The following is an 18109-nucleotide window of genomic DNA, read 5'->3' on the forward strand; positions in this document are numbered from 1 at the left end:
AAAAAGGATCATATCTTAATGTTTAATTTTTCTTTTTAATGACAGTATGGTAAACCAAATCACACGTATCTAATTAAACCGGTCTACAGCGACGTCTCGGAGGGTAATATGTACATAACACTGTCACTACCTTGATAGTAGGGAGCCTGTTTATGTGAATATCCCCGATTTAGAGCATAATACATAAAATAGTATTTGTGATAATTCATAAAATAATTCTACCATAACATTCGAAGTCATTTCAAGGGCATTTTCTTTCGCCTTGTTCTTTGAACCACGAGGACATCCTCGTGGCCTAGACCCAGAAATTTGACTAGCACTACTTCCACCAGTCTGTTCAATATTGCTTCCATCAGTCTGAGCCATTCCACCAGACTGGCCTTCAAAACTCATACCGTTACCATCTCCAAGATGACTAACATTACCTATACCATTACCAACATCAACATCAGATATTATAGTGTTTTGGAATGGCTGAAGGTTGTGTTCTTCACTGTTGGGTAAAGTAGGATAAGAGTAACCCGTCGAATTTGGGATAGGAAGAGCAGTAAAAGAGTAATTCAATGAATTTGAAGAGTACTCAGGATTCATCTTTCCAATGGTAAGCAATGATATAAAATACAGAGTGAAATATGCTTAGAGTTGTGGGTTGAAGCCCTTTTTATAATTAAATTTGATGTGCTCTCTCAAGAAAACAAAGATGCCATACAACTCTAAAAATGTTTTATTTTTCTTTCTTAGGAATCTGAATTTGAATTATAAATTCTTATCATATTTACTAAAAAGGCCGAACAATCGCTAATATTTGACTCGTGAAATATTTATACCAATATACGATAATAGATGAATTTCTAAATTTCAAATCGAAACATTAAACAAAAATACAACATTCATTTACTTAAAATCGAATAGATATCAATGAGATAGATATTAGCACGACTAAATATTTAAATTTTTCTTTTTGCGAAATCGAGAACATATCTAAACATTATGGTCTCTAAAGTAATTTTTTTTCTTAAACTATTTCCTTCATTATTTTGCGTACCATATCAGTAATTTTAGTGCTTTCTTAGAAAAATATTATGAGATTTAGTTGATACCTTACTTTAACACCTTAAACTTTCGGATGAGCAGATTACTTGACAATATATCAGATCCCGGTCGAACTCGGGTTCAAATTCTTGCTTTTAAGAGGGAGGGTGTTATAATAATATTATAAGATTCAGTAGAGATAATATCTTAAAATTTTAGATGGCCAGGTTACTAAACATGTATAACATTCTAATGTTTATTTGTGATTTTGTTTAGAAATCCTTCAAAATCTCATGTATTTTGGAGATATTTCAAAAGATTAAAGTTGTACTATAAAATCCATCAAAATCCACTTATTTTTTTAAATAAAATAAAATCCATGGAGTTTTGAATGACATCTGGAATTTTTAAAATCCAAATTGGATACCTTAATATTTTAATTTTTTTTTAATCTGGATTAAAAACACTCAGATTTTAATGAATTTTTTACAATCCAAATTGAATACCTCCTGATTTTGAATGATTTTTCAAAATATAAATTGAATACCCATAAATTTTGAAAATATTTAAAAATCTTGATTGAATACACCCCTCTAAATTGTTCATGCACAACTTTTTTGTATAAATACATTTTAATAAATACCACTAAAGAGGAGACTCTATGCTGTTTGTGTAAAATTAAAATTAACAATAATGAATTTATATTTATATTATTATTCATTCTCCAAAATCAACAAATTACTTAAAATTCACATTATTATTCATTGTTCAAAATTTAAATTGAATATACAATGTATTATTTCATTGATAGCTTTATGTTATAAGTTATTTTATAATAAATTTTATCAAACTAATTTGAGATTTCACATTCTCTAAGATTTTACTGCCTCTGACTCATTCATTGCCACATTTCCTACTTTGTCTCTCCTAAAAAAATTGTTGACTTTCAAGTAATTTGATAATTTAATTGTTTATTATGTTAATATTTTTGAAAAGTAGAACAATTTTTTGATAACTATTAATTTGGTTAATATGATTGAATAGAAGATGAAAACGATAAATAAATGGGACAGAGGGACAAATATTGTCAAGCCATTTTGGATTATGGGTAATTGAGGTGGGTTGGATAACTCGATTAGGAATATGATTTCGAATGGATCGGCTACAAGCCCAATATTTCTGCTGATATGGATAAAAAATAGATCATAAAGACACATTAAATGTCACATTAATTACACTTGGGATTTTTGTCTGAAGTCCAAATTGGACATGTCTGGTCTAAACTCGTAGCAGACTCAAGACGGCCCTTGTAGCCAAGACCCACCAGCAGAAGTCGTCGAGGTCCACGAACATATACTGTTCATGAACTACGCCCAATACAACTGGAAGAGCAAATATATGTGTCCTAAACAGACTCAAAGTGGTACACAGAAGGTTCTGGAGTTCCTTCCCTTATAGGACTCTTAATCACCATTTAAGTTAGATACTTGTCCACCAAGTCTCGCAACACAAGTCTAACCCTAGACTCACCTCCATATAAATGGCTCTACACCTTAACCTAGAATTACGTTTTTGGCTTGATTTTCTACTACACAATGATACGTAGACATCTTGTAAGGACCGATAGTCCCGAACACGAGAGCAACCATTAAAACTCGAAACTCACAAACTCTAGCATTAATTATTAACACACTGTAGTTTTCATTCCACAACATCTACAATTGCTTTGAATTTAGGGCTTTCGAGATAAATGAATTGGGCTTACAAAAAAAATGACATCATTTGTACGTACATATTATATCTTTATTTTTAGGTAAGCATATTTATAGATTTTTTAAGGGCTCTTTTTAATTTTGACTTTTTATAAATTTATAATACATTATTAATATTGAACTCACTTAATATTTTTAAATACAATTAACCTTTATTCAAATTATCATTCAAAAATAATAATGTCTAAATTTTATATTCGTATATAAGAAGATGAGTCTTCACCTTCTTCGACGAAAGTACTAGTATTTTTGCTTAATTTACTTTTATTTCCTTTACAACATAAAAAAATCAAAAGAATTAACAGTCTATTCTTTTTTTATTATTTAAGAAATCTATACAAAATTATAATAGCCGGAATGTGATATAATTTTTTTACCCTCATTTTGGTTTGGTTTGATTATCATATTGATCACGAGAGTCAGATATTTATAATCAAGTTATCAATGTCGTTAAACTGAAATATTAAAAGAATGCACTACCCAAGTTCTCATTTTCGAATCTTTCCAACAACAAATATATATTATTATTTACATATTATCTAAATTCTCCCGCCAACAACCAATATTTATAATTTTTATTTATAGTTATAAAAATACAAATAAACTCTCAAATTCTATTTTTACAATATTTATAAATGTACAAATTAACATATACTACTTTATAATATTTAATTATTTGATTAAAATTATCATAATAAGGTTATAATTCTAAGTTAATTAATTTTAATATGTTATTACATATATTATATTTAATTAAAAACTGTAAATAATGTAAATTAAAAATATATATAAATGTTAATGAAGACTGGTATATCATTCAGTTTGTAAAGTTAATAACAAATCACACTGGTTGTAAAGCTAATAATAAATAATATTATACCCCACATTTATATGTACTTTGGGGATAAATTAATTGGGCTTAGGCTTAATTTGTAAGCGCGATTTTATATACTGACCATTTTCCTATGACCCATTCATTAGAGCATCGTCAATACTAAAAGCACATGCCACGTTCGTTGTTATGTAAAATATGCATCACTATTAGGCATAATCTTAGAAAATTAGAAATAAGCATTTGTTAATTCTTAGGCTATCATTTAAATTAATCTACGTCATCTCCAGTTTTATAATCTTCTAATAGTGATGGTGCTTATGTTCCTCACTTTGACGATGATCTTTATGATTAAATTTAGTTATTATGTTTTTAATAAATTATGTACTCAGTTTTTAAATTTAATTATGTTAACTGCTTTTGAATTCAATAAAATAAATTTATTTAAATTGTCAAGTCATACATATCAAGAGATAATAATTTGACAATTAATGATTGGCTTCCATTGCCCAGTTGTGCTCCACCAAATCATTTTGAAGCATTGTATGAATATAAGCTGATTCCAAGTTCTCAATACGATCCCAAAATGCTTGTTGATTTCTTCCATTTCTTTCTACTAGTGCAAAAGGAATTCGAACTCCATTACTATCTACTGGCCCATCATAAACCTGTGATGCTAATGGATTTCTTAGATCTTCTTCTACTGGCTCTACAAATTCTTCTTCCACAAATTCATCCTCGCCTATCATGTTATGCAAGATGATGCAAGTCATCGTGATGCTTTTAAGTGTGGAACGCTTATGCATCCGAGCACCATGACGAAGAATAGCCCATCGAGATTGTAATATACCAAAACACCTCTCTACATCTTTGCGATAGGCCTCATGTTTCTTAGCGAACAATTTTTATGATTGAGTGGCAGGATTTGATATGGTTTTTACAAATGTTGAATACCTAGGATAAATTCCATCAGCAAGGTAATAAGCATTGTTGTATCTTTTTCCATTGACGTGAAATATCAATGTTGGGCTATTTCCTGCGATGACTTTATCAAACACAGGAGACTGGCCTAGAACGTTAATATCATTTTGAGCTCCAGGAACACCGAAAAAAGTGTTCCAAACCCGAGTGTCGTAAGAAGCGACTGCCTCCAAAATAGTAGTAGGGCATCCTTTACGACCACTATAAACCCCTCCCCACCCGTTTGGACAATTTTTCAACTCCTAGGACGATTAGAAACCCTTTCTCTAGGATGATTAGAACATTTTCCAAGACGTGAGCCCCGTCCTTGTGGTTCATCTGGAGTATCGAAGAACTTCATCATCATTGCCGCTTCAGTCACCATGGTATTCATAATTTCAGACACTTCTTGACTGTGTTGTTGTCTTATACATAAAAATCTTTTTGATGAATTCATTATTGCAAAGATTTGAGTGATTTTGAGATATATCAAGATCATTATATTATTTAAAGACAATTTTCAATCTATAAATTTAGATCAAGACAAGTGTCATAATGTGATTCAACGAAAATCTTATCAAAAATTTAAATTTATCCACAATCTTATCAAAAATCTAAAATTATCTAGCAATCTATTATTGAATATTATTTTTGGGGACATTAAGTAATAGAGATGGAATTAAATTTATAATATATAATATTATTTATTTGATGGATAGTAATTGATAAATTGATGGAGTATATGGGTGTATAAAAACTATGGAAAAAAGTGGATTTAGCATGAATAGTAATTAACTCCATGGATTCAATTGATGAATTGATGCCCTTAATGAGTGCATATGCTCTTAGCATGGATAGAACCCCAATTATAAAGGACAAGATCAGGATAAACTTGTTGAGCTAAGTTGTGAGCATGTACGAGGCACAAAAGAGAACGTGATGGGAAATTGAGATGTCATTGATTTTATATCAACAACTATTACAATACAATTTCATGGAGGATCAATTTTAGAAGATAGAAACTGAATAATCAATTTGCAAACTAATTCAATAATAGTTACAATTCTAATTCTAAACTAATTTTGATAACGACCTTCCACATCTAGACATTCGTTCATGATAAAATAACTGAAATGAGACCAGATTAAAAAAAGGTCGGTATAGCCAGGATAAAATTTTAAGCTTTTTGATAAAATTCTTTTTCTATATAATTTTTTAGATAAATTTTAAAATATATATCATATTATTAGAACTTAGAAGTTGAATACAAGATATTTATTAGTTGTTAATTTGATACCCTAAATAATAATCGATTTTTCGTTAGTTGTCAATTTAATACACTAAATAACAATCATAATAATTTAAGGTTAATAAATGAGATATTTAAATTTAATATACAAAAAATTATTTGTTATAGTATTGAATTATTTCTCATAGTTTAAAATATTAGTTTTTTGACAAAAAAATATTAATTCATGATTTCTAAAACACTCAGCACAGTTAAGACACATACTATAAACTAGTATTTTATCTACAAAATTTAATTAATTTGTTTACGGGCCTAACTAAACTTACCTTGTATTTTAAATCACGTTTGAATTGTTCTGAACTAATCCATTTCTACTGGCTCAATAGACTTTTTTCACGTCCGCTTAGAGCACCCACATTTTGTTGCATATGGACACTTTTAGGTTTTATTGTACAACTTTTATTTAAATTGTTTATATATCCGCCTTCAACATAATAAATATTTATCATGCTATCTTGCCGAACTAGTAGGTACTATATATTAAAATAATTAAAATATTAAAATGAAAAAAAGTATTATTAAAATACAATGAAATTAAAAAATGCACTTAAAATTTGACTTGGAATGACTTTTCTTAAAAATTTTATGATTTATAATTCTATTTTTAAATAATTTAGAACAAATTATAAATGATTTATTTCAGCATAACTTTTTCAATGATGAATGTATAATAACAAGTACAAATAAAGAAACAAAATAAGTTCCGAAAAAAAAAAAGGAAACAAAATAAGTTGATAGTGTTGGTACTTTTCTTTTAAATAAATTGGGGGATGTTCCTCAATCTTTTCTTTTCAATCTGCTTCGGCCATAAAAGTGGAAGATAGACAATTTTGTGTGGCCCAGCAGGAGAGCTGTCCACGGCTCAGAATGCTCTAAAAATTAAAAAGTATCATATAATAATGTTTTTTTCGTCCATAAAAGTGAAAGGTAGATCAAGTTTGCGTGGCCCAACTCGATAGCTGTCCACGGCCCGAGATGCTCTGAAAACTAAAAAGTATCATAGAATAATGCTTAATTTTTCTTTTTAATGACAGTATGGTAAACCAAATCACACGTATCTAATTAAACCGGTCTACAGTATTGTCTGGGAGGGTAATATGTACACAACAGTGTCACTACCTTGATAGTAGGGAGCCTGTTTATGTGAATATCCCCGATTTAGTGCATAATACATAAAATAGTGTGTATGATAGTTTCGAGATGATACATTAGCCCCCAATTTTATTCACGCGGGACTTACCTTTAATTGAATGCATTTGATCATATATAATGATATATAAAAATATATAAAACTTAACTAACATAGATTTGATCATAGAATTTGTAAAGTAAACGAGATAGTATCTTAAGTCATGATTTTATTCACATGAGACTTACATGAAATCTTTTTTATTTAGAACAACAGTTGTGCATAACAATTTCCAGCAAGTTATACGTTGAATCTGATGACTTCAAATTTCTTTTCACTACCAATGACAGTTCTTGGGTCTCGCTTATTATCTCTTAAAAAAGAACTTCACTCTAATACTTTATTTCTAATTCGTAGGATTTTGGTTCCAGGAAATTGCACAAGCAATTGTCTGTCTCGGTCACGGTCTCCAATAAAAAATGAATCAAGAAAGGTGGTTACTTTCAGTCTCCAATTTCTAGTTATCTGGCTCTAAATCGAAAAATTGTCATACGGTTATCTTGATGTCATTATCAATTCCCGTAGGGTCCTTGATGTTAAACAAGAAAATATGATCTTGCAAGATGGATGTTATGGATGTTGTACAAATTGGGGATATTCACATAAACAAGCTCCCTACTATCAAGGTAGTGACAGTGTTGTGTACATATTACCCTCCCAGACATCGCTGTAGACCCGTATAATTAGATATGTGTGATTTGGTTTACCATACTGTCATTAAAAAGAAAAATTAGATATTATGATATGATACTTTTTAGTTTTTAGAGCATCTAGGGTCGTGGACAGCTATCCAGTTGGGCCACGCAAAATTGATATACCTTTCACTTTTATGGCTGAAATAAACATTATTATATGATACCTTTTAATTTTTAGAGCATTGCCGTGGATAGCTCTCCTGCTGGGCCACACAAAATTATCTATCTTCCACTTTTATGGCCGAAGCATATTGAAAAGAAAAGATTCAGGAACATCCCCCGATTCATTTAAAAGAAAAAGTACCAGTACTATCAACTTATTTTAAACAATAATTAAATCATGATTAGATAAAACCATTCGTGATTAATATTTTTCGTGTAATATAATCCCTTTAACCATACATATTATCGATTAAACTCGAGGCATGTATTTAGTCATTCTCTTCAACATTTAATCCGGGTTTACTTGATCCATGAGTAGACTATCAAGACAAATCATTATTTGAGCATGGCCATGCTTTTATAGTCTCACTCAATCAAGAGGCCAATAATATCTCTCCTAATTATAGGAAGGTTAAATCCTTTATCTATCATTCATATTTCTCATACGACTCATGATATACCCGATGTCCACTTTTATCATCACCCGATCAAAAGTAACTTTTAATGTAGTCAAAGTATTTTAATCCTCGTATAGAAATATAATTATTTAAAGTCAAAGGATCGTTACACCATTATCACTGTGAGTCTTTCTTATGACTTTATTAAACATGAAGAATCTCACTGTGGGTCTGTCCAGTACCATGTACTCTCACATGTACCTATGTATTGACTTTAGTATCCCCATACTTATAACCAATGAGATGTGGTTATCTTGTCAAACAACATACTAGTCTATCTATGTATTATTATTGTCCTATATAATAATACTCGACTAGGGACCTTTAAGAATATGCACTACAAGAAATTCGCAATCATACAACGGTTGACAAACAACGGTTTAAAAAAAACTGTCAACCTAAAAACTCATACAACGGTGAATTGATTTTGCAGAAAAAATAGTTGTGTGAGCTCCAGAACAAACAACGGATATTCATCTTTTTTAAGCTGTTGTACAAGTTGTATCCTCTCATCGAGTCAGACAACAGTTTTTTTAAATATAGTGTTGTTTTAGATCTTTAACACAACGATTACAAACCGTTGTTACTATGTTAATGTATAGGGATATAAGACAACGGTTTTGACATTACATTGTGTAATTGAGACAACGGTTTTTTAGAAAGGTTGTCCTCTAAACCATCAAATAACAGAATGAAATCGTTGTCTGAGGAATTTTAATGGGTAGCACGTATTCAGGTGGTAGCACGTGATATGTGGTAAATCATTCACAAGGATTGCTGAGGTGTTAGATCGAATAATAGCCGAATTCTTATACAACGGTTTTATGTTAAAACAAAAGTGTTGTCTTAGTTGGTCTCATACAAGCTTTTAGATATTACGTTGTGTAATTCACACAACAGTTTTTAGAAGGGTTGTCTTAGAAACCTTCATACAATGGAATAAAATAGTTGTCTGAAATAGTTATTTTATAATTTAAATGGGCACCACCTAATGAGGTGGCACCCCGTGATAGGTTGTAAACATTTTACTCCGATTGCTGAAGTGTCTGATTGATAGCCCTTGATTGAAATGGGATTAAATATTAGCCATTAGATTGAAAAAAGCTGATATGCTTACACAACGGTTTTATAATAAAAAAAGCGTTGTCTTATTTTATCTTTACACAATGGTGTTTCAAGGAAACCATTGTAAAAGTATTACTCTACAAAATGAGATTTCCGGTTTACAAGATTAATTTCTAAAATGATTTTTTCGACGATCCAACCATACGGATGTTAAGATATATCAATTTTAGTCATATGAAAAAATTATTAAAAATTTGAAATTCATCTTGCACGTCAAGATTAGAAAAATTCAGTAAAAGTACCTCTCCGAACAACGAGACTCATTCCCGATTTACTAGATTAATTTTTAAAATGATTTTTTTGACGATCAGACCGTACAGATGTTAAGATATATCAATTTTAGTGATATGAAAAAATTATTAACAAATTTAAAATTCATCTTGCATGTCAGGATTAGAAAAATTCGGTAAAAGTACCCCTCCTAACAATGAGACTTGTTCCCGATTTACAAGATTAATTTTTAAAATGAATTTTCGACGATCCAACCGTATGGATGTTAAGATATATCAATTTTAGTCATATGAGAAAATTATTAAAAAATTTGAAATTCATCTTTCATGTCTAGGATTAGAAAAATCCAGTAAAAGTACCATTCCCGACAACGAGACTCGTTCCCGATTTAAAAGATTAATTTTTAAAATGATTTTTTCGACAATCCAACCGTACGGATGTTAAGATATATCAATTTTATTCATAAAAAAAATTATAAAAAATTTTGAAATTCATCTTGCATGTCAGGATTAGAAAAATCCAGCAAAAGTACCCCTCCCGACAACGAGACTCTTTCTCGATTTACAAGATTAATGTTTAAAAAGATTTTTTTGACGATCCAACCATACGGATGTTAAGATATATCAATTTTAGTCATTTAAAAAAATTATTAAAAATTTGAAATTCATCTTGCACGTCTGGTGTAGAAAAATCCGGTAAAAGTATCCCTCCCGACAACGAGACTCATTCCCCATTTACAAGATTAATTTTTAAAATGATGTTTTCGAGGATCCAACCTTACGGATGTTAGTCTATATGAATTTTAGTCATATGAAAAAATTACTAACAAATTTGAAATCCATCTTGCATGTCAGGATTAGAAGTATCTAGTAAAAGTACCCCTCCCTACAACGAGACTCGTTCCCGATTTACAAGATTAATTTTTAAAATGATTTTTTTGAAGATCCAACCATACGGATGTTAAGATATATCAATTTTATTCATATGAAAAAATTATTAAAAAATTAAAATTCATCTTGCATGTCAGGATTAGAAAAATCCGGTAGAAGTACCTCTCCCGACAACAAGACTCGTTCCCGATTTATAAGATTAATTTTTAAAATGATTTTTTCAACGATCCCACTATACAGATTTTAAGATATATCAATTTTAGTCATATGAAAAAATTATTAATAAAATTGAAATTCATCTTGCATGTGAGGATTAGAAAAATCCGGTAAAAGTACCCCTCCGGACAACGAGACTCGTTCCCGATTTACAAGATTAATTTTACAATAATTTTTCGACGATCCAACTGTACGGATGTTAAGATATATCAATTTTAGTCATATGAAAAAATTATTAACAAATTTGAAATCCATCTTGCATGTCAGGATTAGAAAAATCCGGTAAAAGTACCCCTCCCCACAACGAGACTCGTTCCCGATTTACAAGATTAATTTTTAAAATAATTTTATCGATGATCCAACCATACGGATGTTAAGATATATCAATTTTAGTCATATGAAAAAATTATTAAAAAAATTGAAATTCATCTTGCATGTCAGGATTAGAAAAATCCGGTAAAAGTACCCCTCCCGACAACAAGACTCGTTCCCGATTTGCAAGATTAATTTTTAAAATGATTTTTTCGATGATCCAACCGTAAGGATGTTAATCTATGTCAATTTTAGTTATATGTAAAAATTATTAACAAATTTGAAATCCATCTTGCATTAGTAAAAGTAACACTACTAACAACGAGACTTTTTCCCGATTCACAAGATTAATTTTAAAATGTTTTTTCAACGATTTAACCGTACGGATGCTAAGATATATCAATTTTAGTCATATGAAAAAATTATTGGTTTTTTTTTAATTAATCTTGCATTTCATGAATAGAAAAATCTAGTAAAGGTACGACTTCCAATAACAACATTCTTCTCGGATTTACAAGGTAATTTTATAATATTAATAAAAATTCATGTATAAAAATAATTGTAATTTTTAAATAAGAAAATTTTAAATAATTCTTTTACACTAATATATAATACGATAAATATAATAATATAATAACATTTATATATTAAAGAATTTATCAACCAATTTTCACATTTTCACCCTATTTTCCATTTCCCTCTCATTAAATTTTTCTTTCACCCTTTTTCCAAATTTCATTTCCCCCATCTCCCCCTGCTTTTTTCCCAATCAGACTATTTCCTTTAATTAATTTTTTATTTGCTCCCCCAATTTCCCTTTCTTATCTGATCTCTGAGTCCCTTCCTCTCCCTCGTTGTTTCTCCGCCGCTCTTCATCTCCAAGTTCTTACTTGGATTTGTTCAAAATTAGGTTACCTCTCCTGTTTTTTACCTGTTATCTTTACAACTACAAAAGGCATTTGGGTCGATTTGCTCAAACATATTCGTTTAATATTTGGTCATGAACTTCTCTTCTCGGGAGCTCAAGAATAGATACAAAGCAGATACATGTTAGTTTTTGTATCTATAGATACAATTACAATCATCTATGTACATACTTTACTTTCAGTTCACATTTATTTACTCTTATGTGATTGTTGGTAATGTCTAATTTGGTTTTTTAAGATAATTTTGATGTTTTTTATGTAGCTCACCAATGGTTTGATAAAATGTGTCAAAGTAAATATCACTAGTTTCCTTTTATTTGATGCTCTTTCAAGACTAAAATGTGTCTTTCAATTCAGTTGGCTAAGGAAGGGGCTATTATTTCGGCTAGCGACATATCTCAAAGATGTTGTGTGTGAAAATATTCACCAAACTTGAGTGAGTCATCTACTGGTTTTCTGCTCGTATATATAAATTTAATTTTTAGTTGTGTATTGTTATAATAATGGTATTAATCAAAAGAATTATTTATTGGTCTTTGGTCACATTATCTGCTATAAAATAATTGTGTTACATGCTCTCAGATGGCCGGTCAAGACAATAAATTTCAATCAAACAGGAGAATATATTGCTTTGGCGAGTGAAGACTTGTTCATTGACATAATATTTATTGGTTCCTTGTTCACCTCGAAATTATCTAAAAGTTTTAGCAATTTTTCTTTTAGAGCTTAGTTATACTTCTGGCATATTACATGTGTCAAAGACATCTATAAAGTATTCTTTCTGCAATAGTCAATTGTTAGTACTGGACGATCAGTTCACCAGATTCCATGTTGAGCTGCAATGAACAGCGTGAAGGAGTGGAAGGATGTTAAATTAGGGTTCAAGGTGCTCGTTATGTTCTCCATTAATAGACGTCCCAAGGTATTTATATATTCACAATTTATAATTTGTATTTTTTTAATTTGCTCTGTTAAGCTCAAATGAAATAAAAATATGGTATCATGATTGATGTTTTTTTAGCTTTAATACTAATGTCTTTTGTGTTTGTTAGGCAATTGTAGTTTTTTTAGCTGCATAGAGTTTAATTTGTTACAGATGTTAGCTGTGGAGGACTTGAGGTGCTGGTGATTCCTGAATAGAGCTAATTATTCATCTTTATACATTGGTTTATACAAAATCTGGTACCCTGTTTATGGAAACTTATATTATGCCTATAGACTTAATATTTATTCTTTTTGGTTAGTTAAATGCAACCATTAATAGGGGTTGTCAAATGGAAGTAAGCTTAAATATGTTTTCCTGAAATTACTAAATATGTTTTCTTGCTTGTACGTCAGTGCAATGGGGGAAGCATTGTAGGGCAAAACTCTTTCTTATTTAAACTTCTTGAATGCAACTTACTTCCGGCAAGAGAAGAACACTCAAAACATCACTTTTTTCTTCCATCAGTGTGAAAAATATAATGTGTTACAGATTTAATATTGCTCTCTCTGTGGAATACTAATGTTTAATCCCATTGTACAGAGATAGCTTATAGTACGAGGGTGTCTTTACTCCATATAATGTCATTCACAAAAAATTGCTAATAAATTTTACCTTTTAGCAAGCTGAAGTTAAGAGAGAGATATGTGTTATGATTGAGTTATCTGCTTTATTTTGCAAATTAATGCATCTTGTCTTTGTGTGCTGCAGCTGGTGGAGATTGCGCAGGTCGTGATGAACATGTAAGATTATACAATCAGCTCAAGGGGTGGACACCTGCATGCTCTTTAAATTTTTAATTTATAAGTGTTTTTTTGTTGTGTTGCATTTTTTTATCTACCATGTTCGGTTATAACATTTTTCGTATTCTCATGTATTTATTGGTTCCGTGTAAATAGCAATATATAAGGATAACAATCTTATGTGCTTGCTGCTATTAACTTTTTCAAGGTTATAAAATAAGCACATTAATGTGTGTGCATGGAATTCTTGTTGAAGAGGATCCTAAGTATTGCGACGTGCTGATCTGCTGCACTGGCTGATGGCTAGGTAGATATTGCAGTACGAGTTACAGGCAAGGTATTTACTTTTGTAGCTGATCTTTCTATTAGACTATAAGATTGACATTGTATTAAATCTGTATACACCCTTCAACCCTATGACATAAGAAATCATGAAACATGCTTTGAATGTTAGGTGTGTAATTTTTGATGCAAGAAAACGTACATGTATGATACTTGGAACAAGAACTTGGTGGGAAAAAATAAGAACTAGGACTAGGCTTGCCAATAGGAGTGAAAAAGATGTTTATTGGGCAAACATGACTAAATATGTATGCAAATTAGTTATTGTGTACCTTGCTGAGGATGTTTATAAATAGATTTTAAGTTATACTTGTAATTCTTGTAGAGATCCTTTGTATTGTAAATTTAATTTCAATTGTGAAATAACAATTGAATTATTATGATATAATTTTATTTTAAAATTTATTTATTCTAAATAATGAGATTAATTTTGTAAACAGTTGTGTGAAAGTCACTTAAAAATGATGAAAATTGTTGTCTGTCTCACTGTACATTTTTTAAAAAAAAAACTGTTATCTTTTGATATTCTTTGCAACAGTTTAAATCTTTACACGATTGTCTTTTAAAAAAAGCATTCATAAAAGAAGTTTAAAAATATTTGTTTATGACAATATCAAATAAGTTAACAATAATGGTTTTTCTAACCATTGTTGTTAAGTTAGTTAGACAAGAGTTGAATAAAGAAACAGTTTTTTTAACAAAGTTCCAACAATGATTAATATAGAATACTTGTTGTGCATTCTTGATTGTAACCAGTACTAAAAAAGGTTGTGTAATCTCTCTTATTATAAGGGTTTAAACAACTGTCGTGTGATATTTTATCACACGAGTGTTGGATAGACTACGGAAAATATACAGGTTACACAACGGTGAAAAACTGTTGTATGATCGCTTATTTCTTGTAGTAATGATATATTATATAATCTCAAGTTCAAGTCATGTACTTAAACTATTCAATGTGTATCATGATTCTAAGGACATTTATTATGCTAACAAAATATCGCAGTAATTAAGGTCATAATAAATACATTTATTGAATTATCAATTGACATAAATATTGAAAAGAATAATGTATTGCCTCTAGGGCACCTACACTAACAATCTCCCACTTGCACTAGAGCCAATCACCCATATATCTAATACCCATGGAACTAGTATGACCATCGTACTTCTGCTGCGACAAGCCTTTGGTCAGTGGGTCTGCAATGTTATCATTTGTGTGCACTTTACATATGTGTATATCACCTATTTCATTAATCTCTCGAATAAGGTGAAATCTCCTGAGTATATGTTTAGCCCGGGAGTGTGATCCAGGTTCTTTAGCCTGTGCAATGGCTCCATTATTATCGCAGTATAGATCAATGGGATCTGCGACCGATGGAACCACTCCCAAATTAGAAATGAACTTTCGAATCCAAATGGCCTCCTTAGCTGCTTCACAAGCTGCAATGTACTCAGCCTCCATTACAGAATCAGCTACTGCTTCTTGCTTTGAACTCTTCCAGCTTACAGCACCTCCGTTTAGACAAAACACAAAACCAGACTGTGATACAGTATCATCTCTGTCTATTTGGAAACTTGCATCGGCGTAACCTTTTACAACGAGTTTCTCTTCTCCTCCATACACCAAGAATGAATCTTTAGTTCTTTTCAAGTACTTAAGAATATTCTTGACTGTCGTCCAGTGACCATCACCCGGATTAGACTGGTATCTGCTCGTCATGCTCAAGGCATACGAGACATCTGGGCGAGTACATACCATTGCATACATGATAGATCCAATTGCTGAAGCATATGGAACTATATTCATATGGTCCTTCTCATCCAATAATTTCGGACACTGGTCCTTAGAGATCGTTATCCCTTGAGACACGGGGACATATCCTCTTTTTACATTTTGCATTCCAAAATGATGCAAAACCTTATCAATGTATGTGCTCTGACTTAGACCGATCATCCTTCTAGATCTTTCTCTATAGATCCTCATTCCTAGAATGTAGGATGCCTCTCCTAAGTCTTTCATAGAGAAATTGCTCCCTAACCAAGTCTTAACAGCCTTTAGAGAAGGTATGTCATTCCCCATTAGTAGTATATCATCAACATATAGTACTATGAATGCCACATAGCTCCCACTAACCTTCTTGTAAACACACGGTTCATTTTCGTTTTAAACAAATCCATAATCTATGACTATTTCATCAAAACAGATATTCCATCTCCTAGAGGATTGCTTCAATCCATAAATGGATCGATGCAATTTACATACCTTGCCAGCATTCCTTGGATCAACAAAACCCTCAGGTTGTGTCATGTACACATCCTCTTCAAGGCTTTCATTAAGGAAGGCTATTTTGACATCCATTTGCCAGATTTCATAATCATGGAATGCTGCAATGGCAAGTAAAATCCTTATAGACTTGACAATAGCCACTGATGAGAAAGTTTCATCATAGTCAATATCATGAATTTTTTTGAAACCTTTTGCAACCAGCCTAGCTTTATAGGTCTGAACATTTCCATCCATGCCCTTTTTCTTCTTAAAAACCCATTTGCACCCTATGGGTTTTACCCCTTCAGGTGGATCAATTAACCAAAGTGCATACTTGGTTTTCGTACATGGAATCTATCTCGGATTTCATGGCTTCAAGCCATCTCTTAGAGTCTGGACTTTTCATAGCATTTTGGTATGTGAGAGGCTCATCTTCATCTATGAGCATCAAATCACCACACTGAGTCATGAGAAATCCATATCTCTCTGGCTCATGGCGAAATCTACCAAATCTACGAACAACCTGTGTTTGTTGAGCATTATCATTATTCTGCTCTTGTTCCACTTCAGGTTCAATGCTATTTTGTGGTTCTCGATCTTCATCGAGATCTATAGTTCTCCCACTGTTTCTTTTGGAAATAAAATCTCTTTCCATGAAGACAGCATCTCGAGCAATAAACACTTTCTGCTCAGAAGAACTATAAAAATGATACGCCTTTGTTTCATTAGGGTATCCTATAAAAATGCACTCTTCGGATTTAGGTCCAAGCTTGTCAGATTCTTAACGTTTGACAAACGCCTTACATCCCCAAACTTTCATAAAGTTCATGCCTGACCGTTTCTCCTTCCATATCTCATATGAAGTTTTTTGAACCTTCTTAGTAGGAACACGGTTAAGTGTGAAAGCCGTTGTTTCTAGAGCATAACCCCAGAAACTAATTGGAAGATCTGCATGACTCATCATCGATTGCACCATGTCCAACAAGGTGCGATTTCTCCTCTCTGAAACTCCATTCCATTGAGGTGTTCCTGGCGGAGTGAGTTGTGATACAATACTACACTCTTTCAAATACACTCTAAATTCGGTGCTTAAGTATTCACCCCCATGATCGGATCGTAAGATCTTAATACTTGCATCTCCGCCAATTTGCTTCTCTACTTCAACCTTGTATTCTTTAAATTTTTCAAAAGAATCGGATTTGTTCTTCATAAGATATACATATCCATATCTACTGAAATCATGAGTAAATGTTATGAAGTAGTAGTAGCCTCCTCTAGCCATTACACGTATTGGGCCACATACATCACTATGTATTAGCTCCAGACGTTTAGTGGCCCTTTGACCCTTACCAGTGAAAAGGGATTTAGTCATCTTACCAAGCAAACAAGATTCCAATTCTTGGTATGATTCAAAATCAAACTTATCCAAGTATCCATCCTTATGTAATTTGGATATGCGTTTCTCATTTATGTGGCCTAGACGACAATGCCATAGGTATGTTTGATTTGAGTCATTCATTTTAAGTCGTTTGTTTTCTATATTACAGACAGGGTTATCTAAATCAAGAACATATAAACCATTAAATAAATGTGCAACACCATAGGTTAAATCATTCAAAGCAAAAGAGCAAATGTTGTTCTTTATTGTAAACGAAAAACCTTTT

The 18109-nt window shown here is 31.4% G+C and overlaps 1 protein-coding gene across 1 annotated transcript; it reads right to left on the bottom strand.

The window, feature by feature from the left end:
- Positions 1-4124: 4124 nt before the first annotated feature.
- On the bottom strand, positions 4125-4981 carry LOC141703560 (uncharacterized). Its single transcript, XM_074507042.1, has 3 exons — positions 4900-4981; positions 4578-4780; positions 4125-4526 (listed from the first exon to the last, which is right to left on the bottom strand). The coding sequence occupies exons 1-3, from the start codon at positions 4979-4981 to the stop codon at positions 4125-4127; spliced, it is 687 nt and encodes a 228-aa protein (XP_074363143.1).
- Positions 4982-18109: the final 13128 nt, after the last annotated feature.

This window comes from Apium graveolens, unplaced genomic scaffold, assembly GCF_009905375.1.
Source record: "Apium graveolens cultivar Ventura unplaced genomic scaffold, ASM990537v1 ctg6757, whole genome shotgun sequence".
In the NCBI taxonomy this organism is placed as follows: Eukaryota; Viridiplantae; Streptophyta; class Magnoliopsida; order Apiales; family Apiaceae; genus Apium; species Apium graveolens.

Coding starts and splice junctions, on each gene's coding strand:
- LOC141703560 (XM_074507042.1), bottom strand. CDS start 4,981: ATGGTGACTGAAGCGGCAATGATGATGAAGTTCTTCGATACTCCAGAT. Junction 4,781..4,899: donor GGGCTCACGTCTTGGAAAAT/GTTCTAATCATC, acceptor TTTTGGAGGCAG/TCGCTTCTTACGACACTCGG. Junction 4,527..4,577: donor ATCCTAGGTATTCAACATTT/GTAAAAACCATA, acceptor TTGTTCGCTAAG/AAACATGAGGCCTATCGCAA.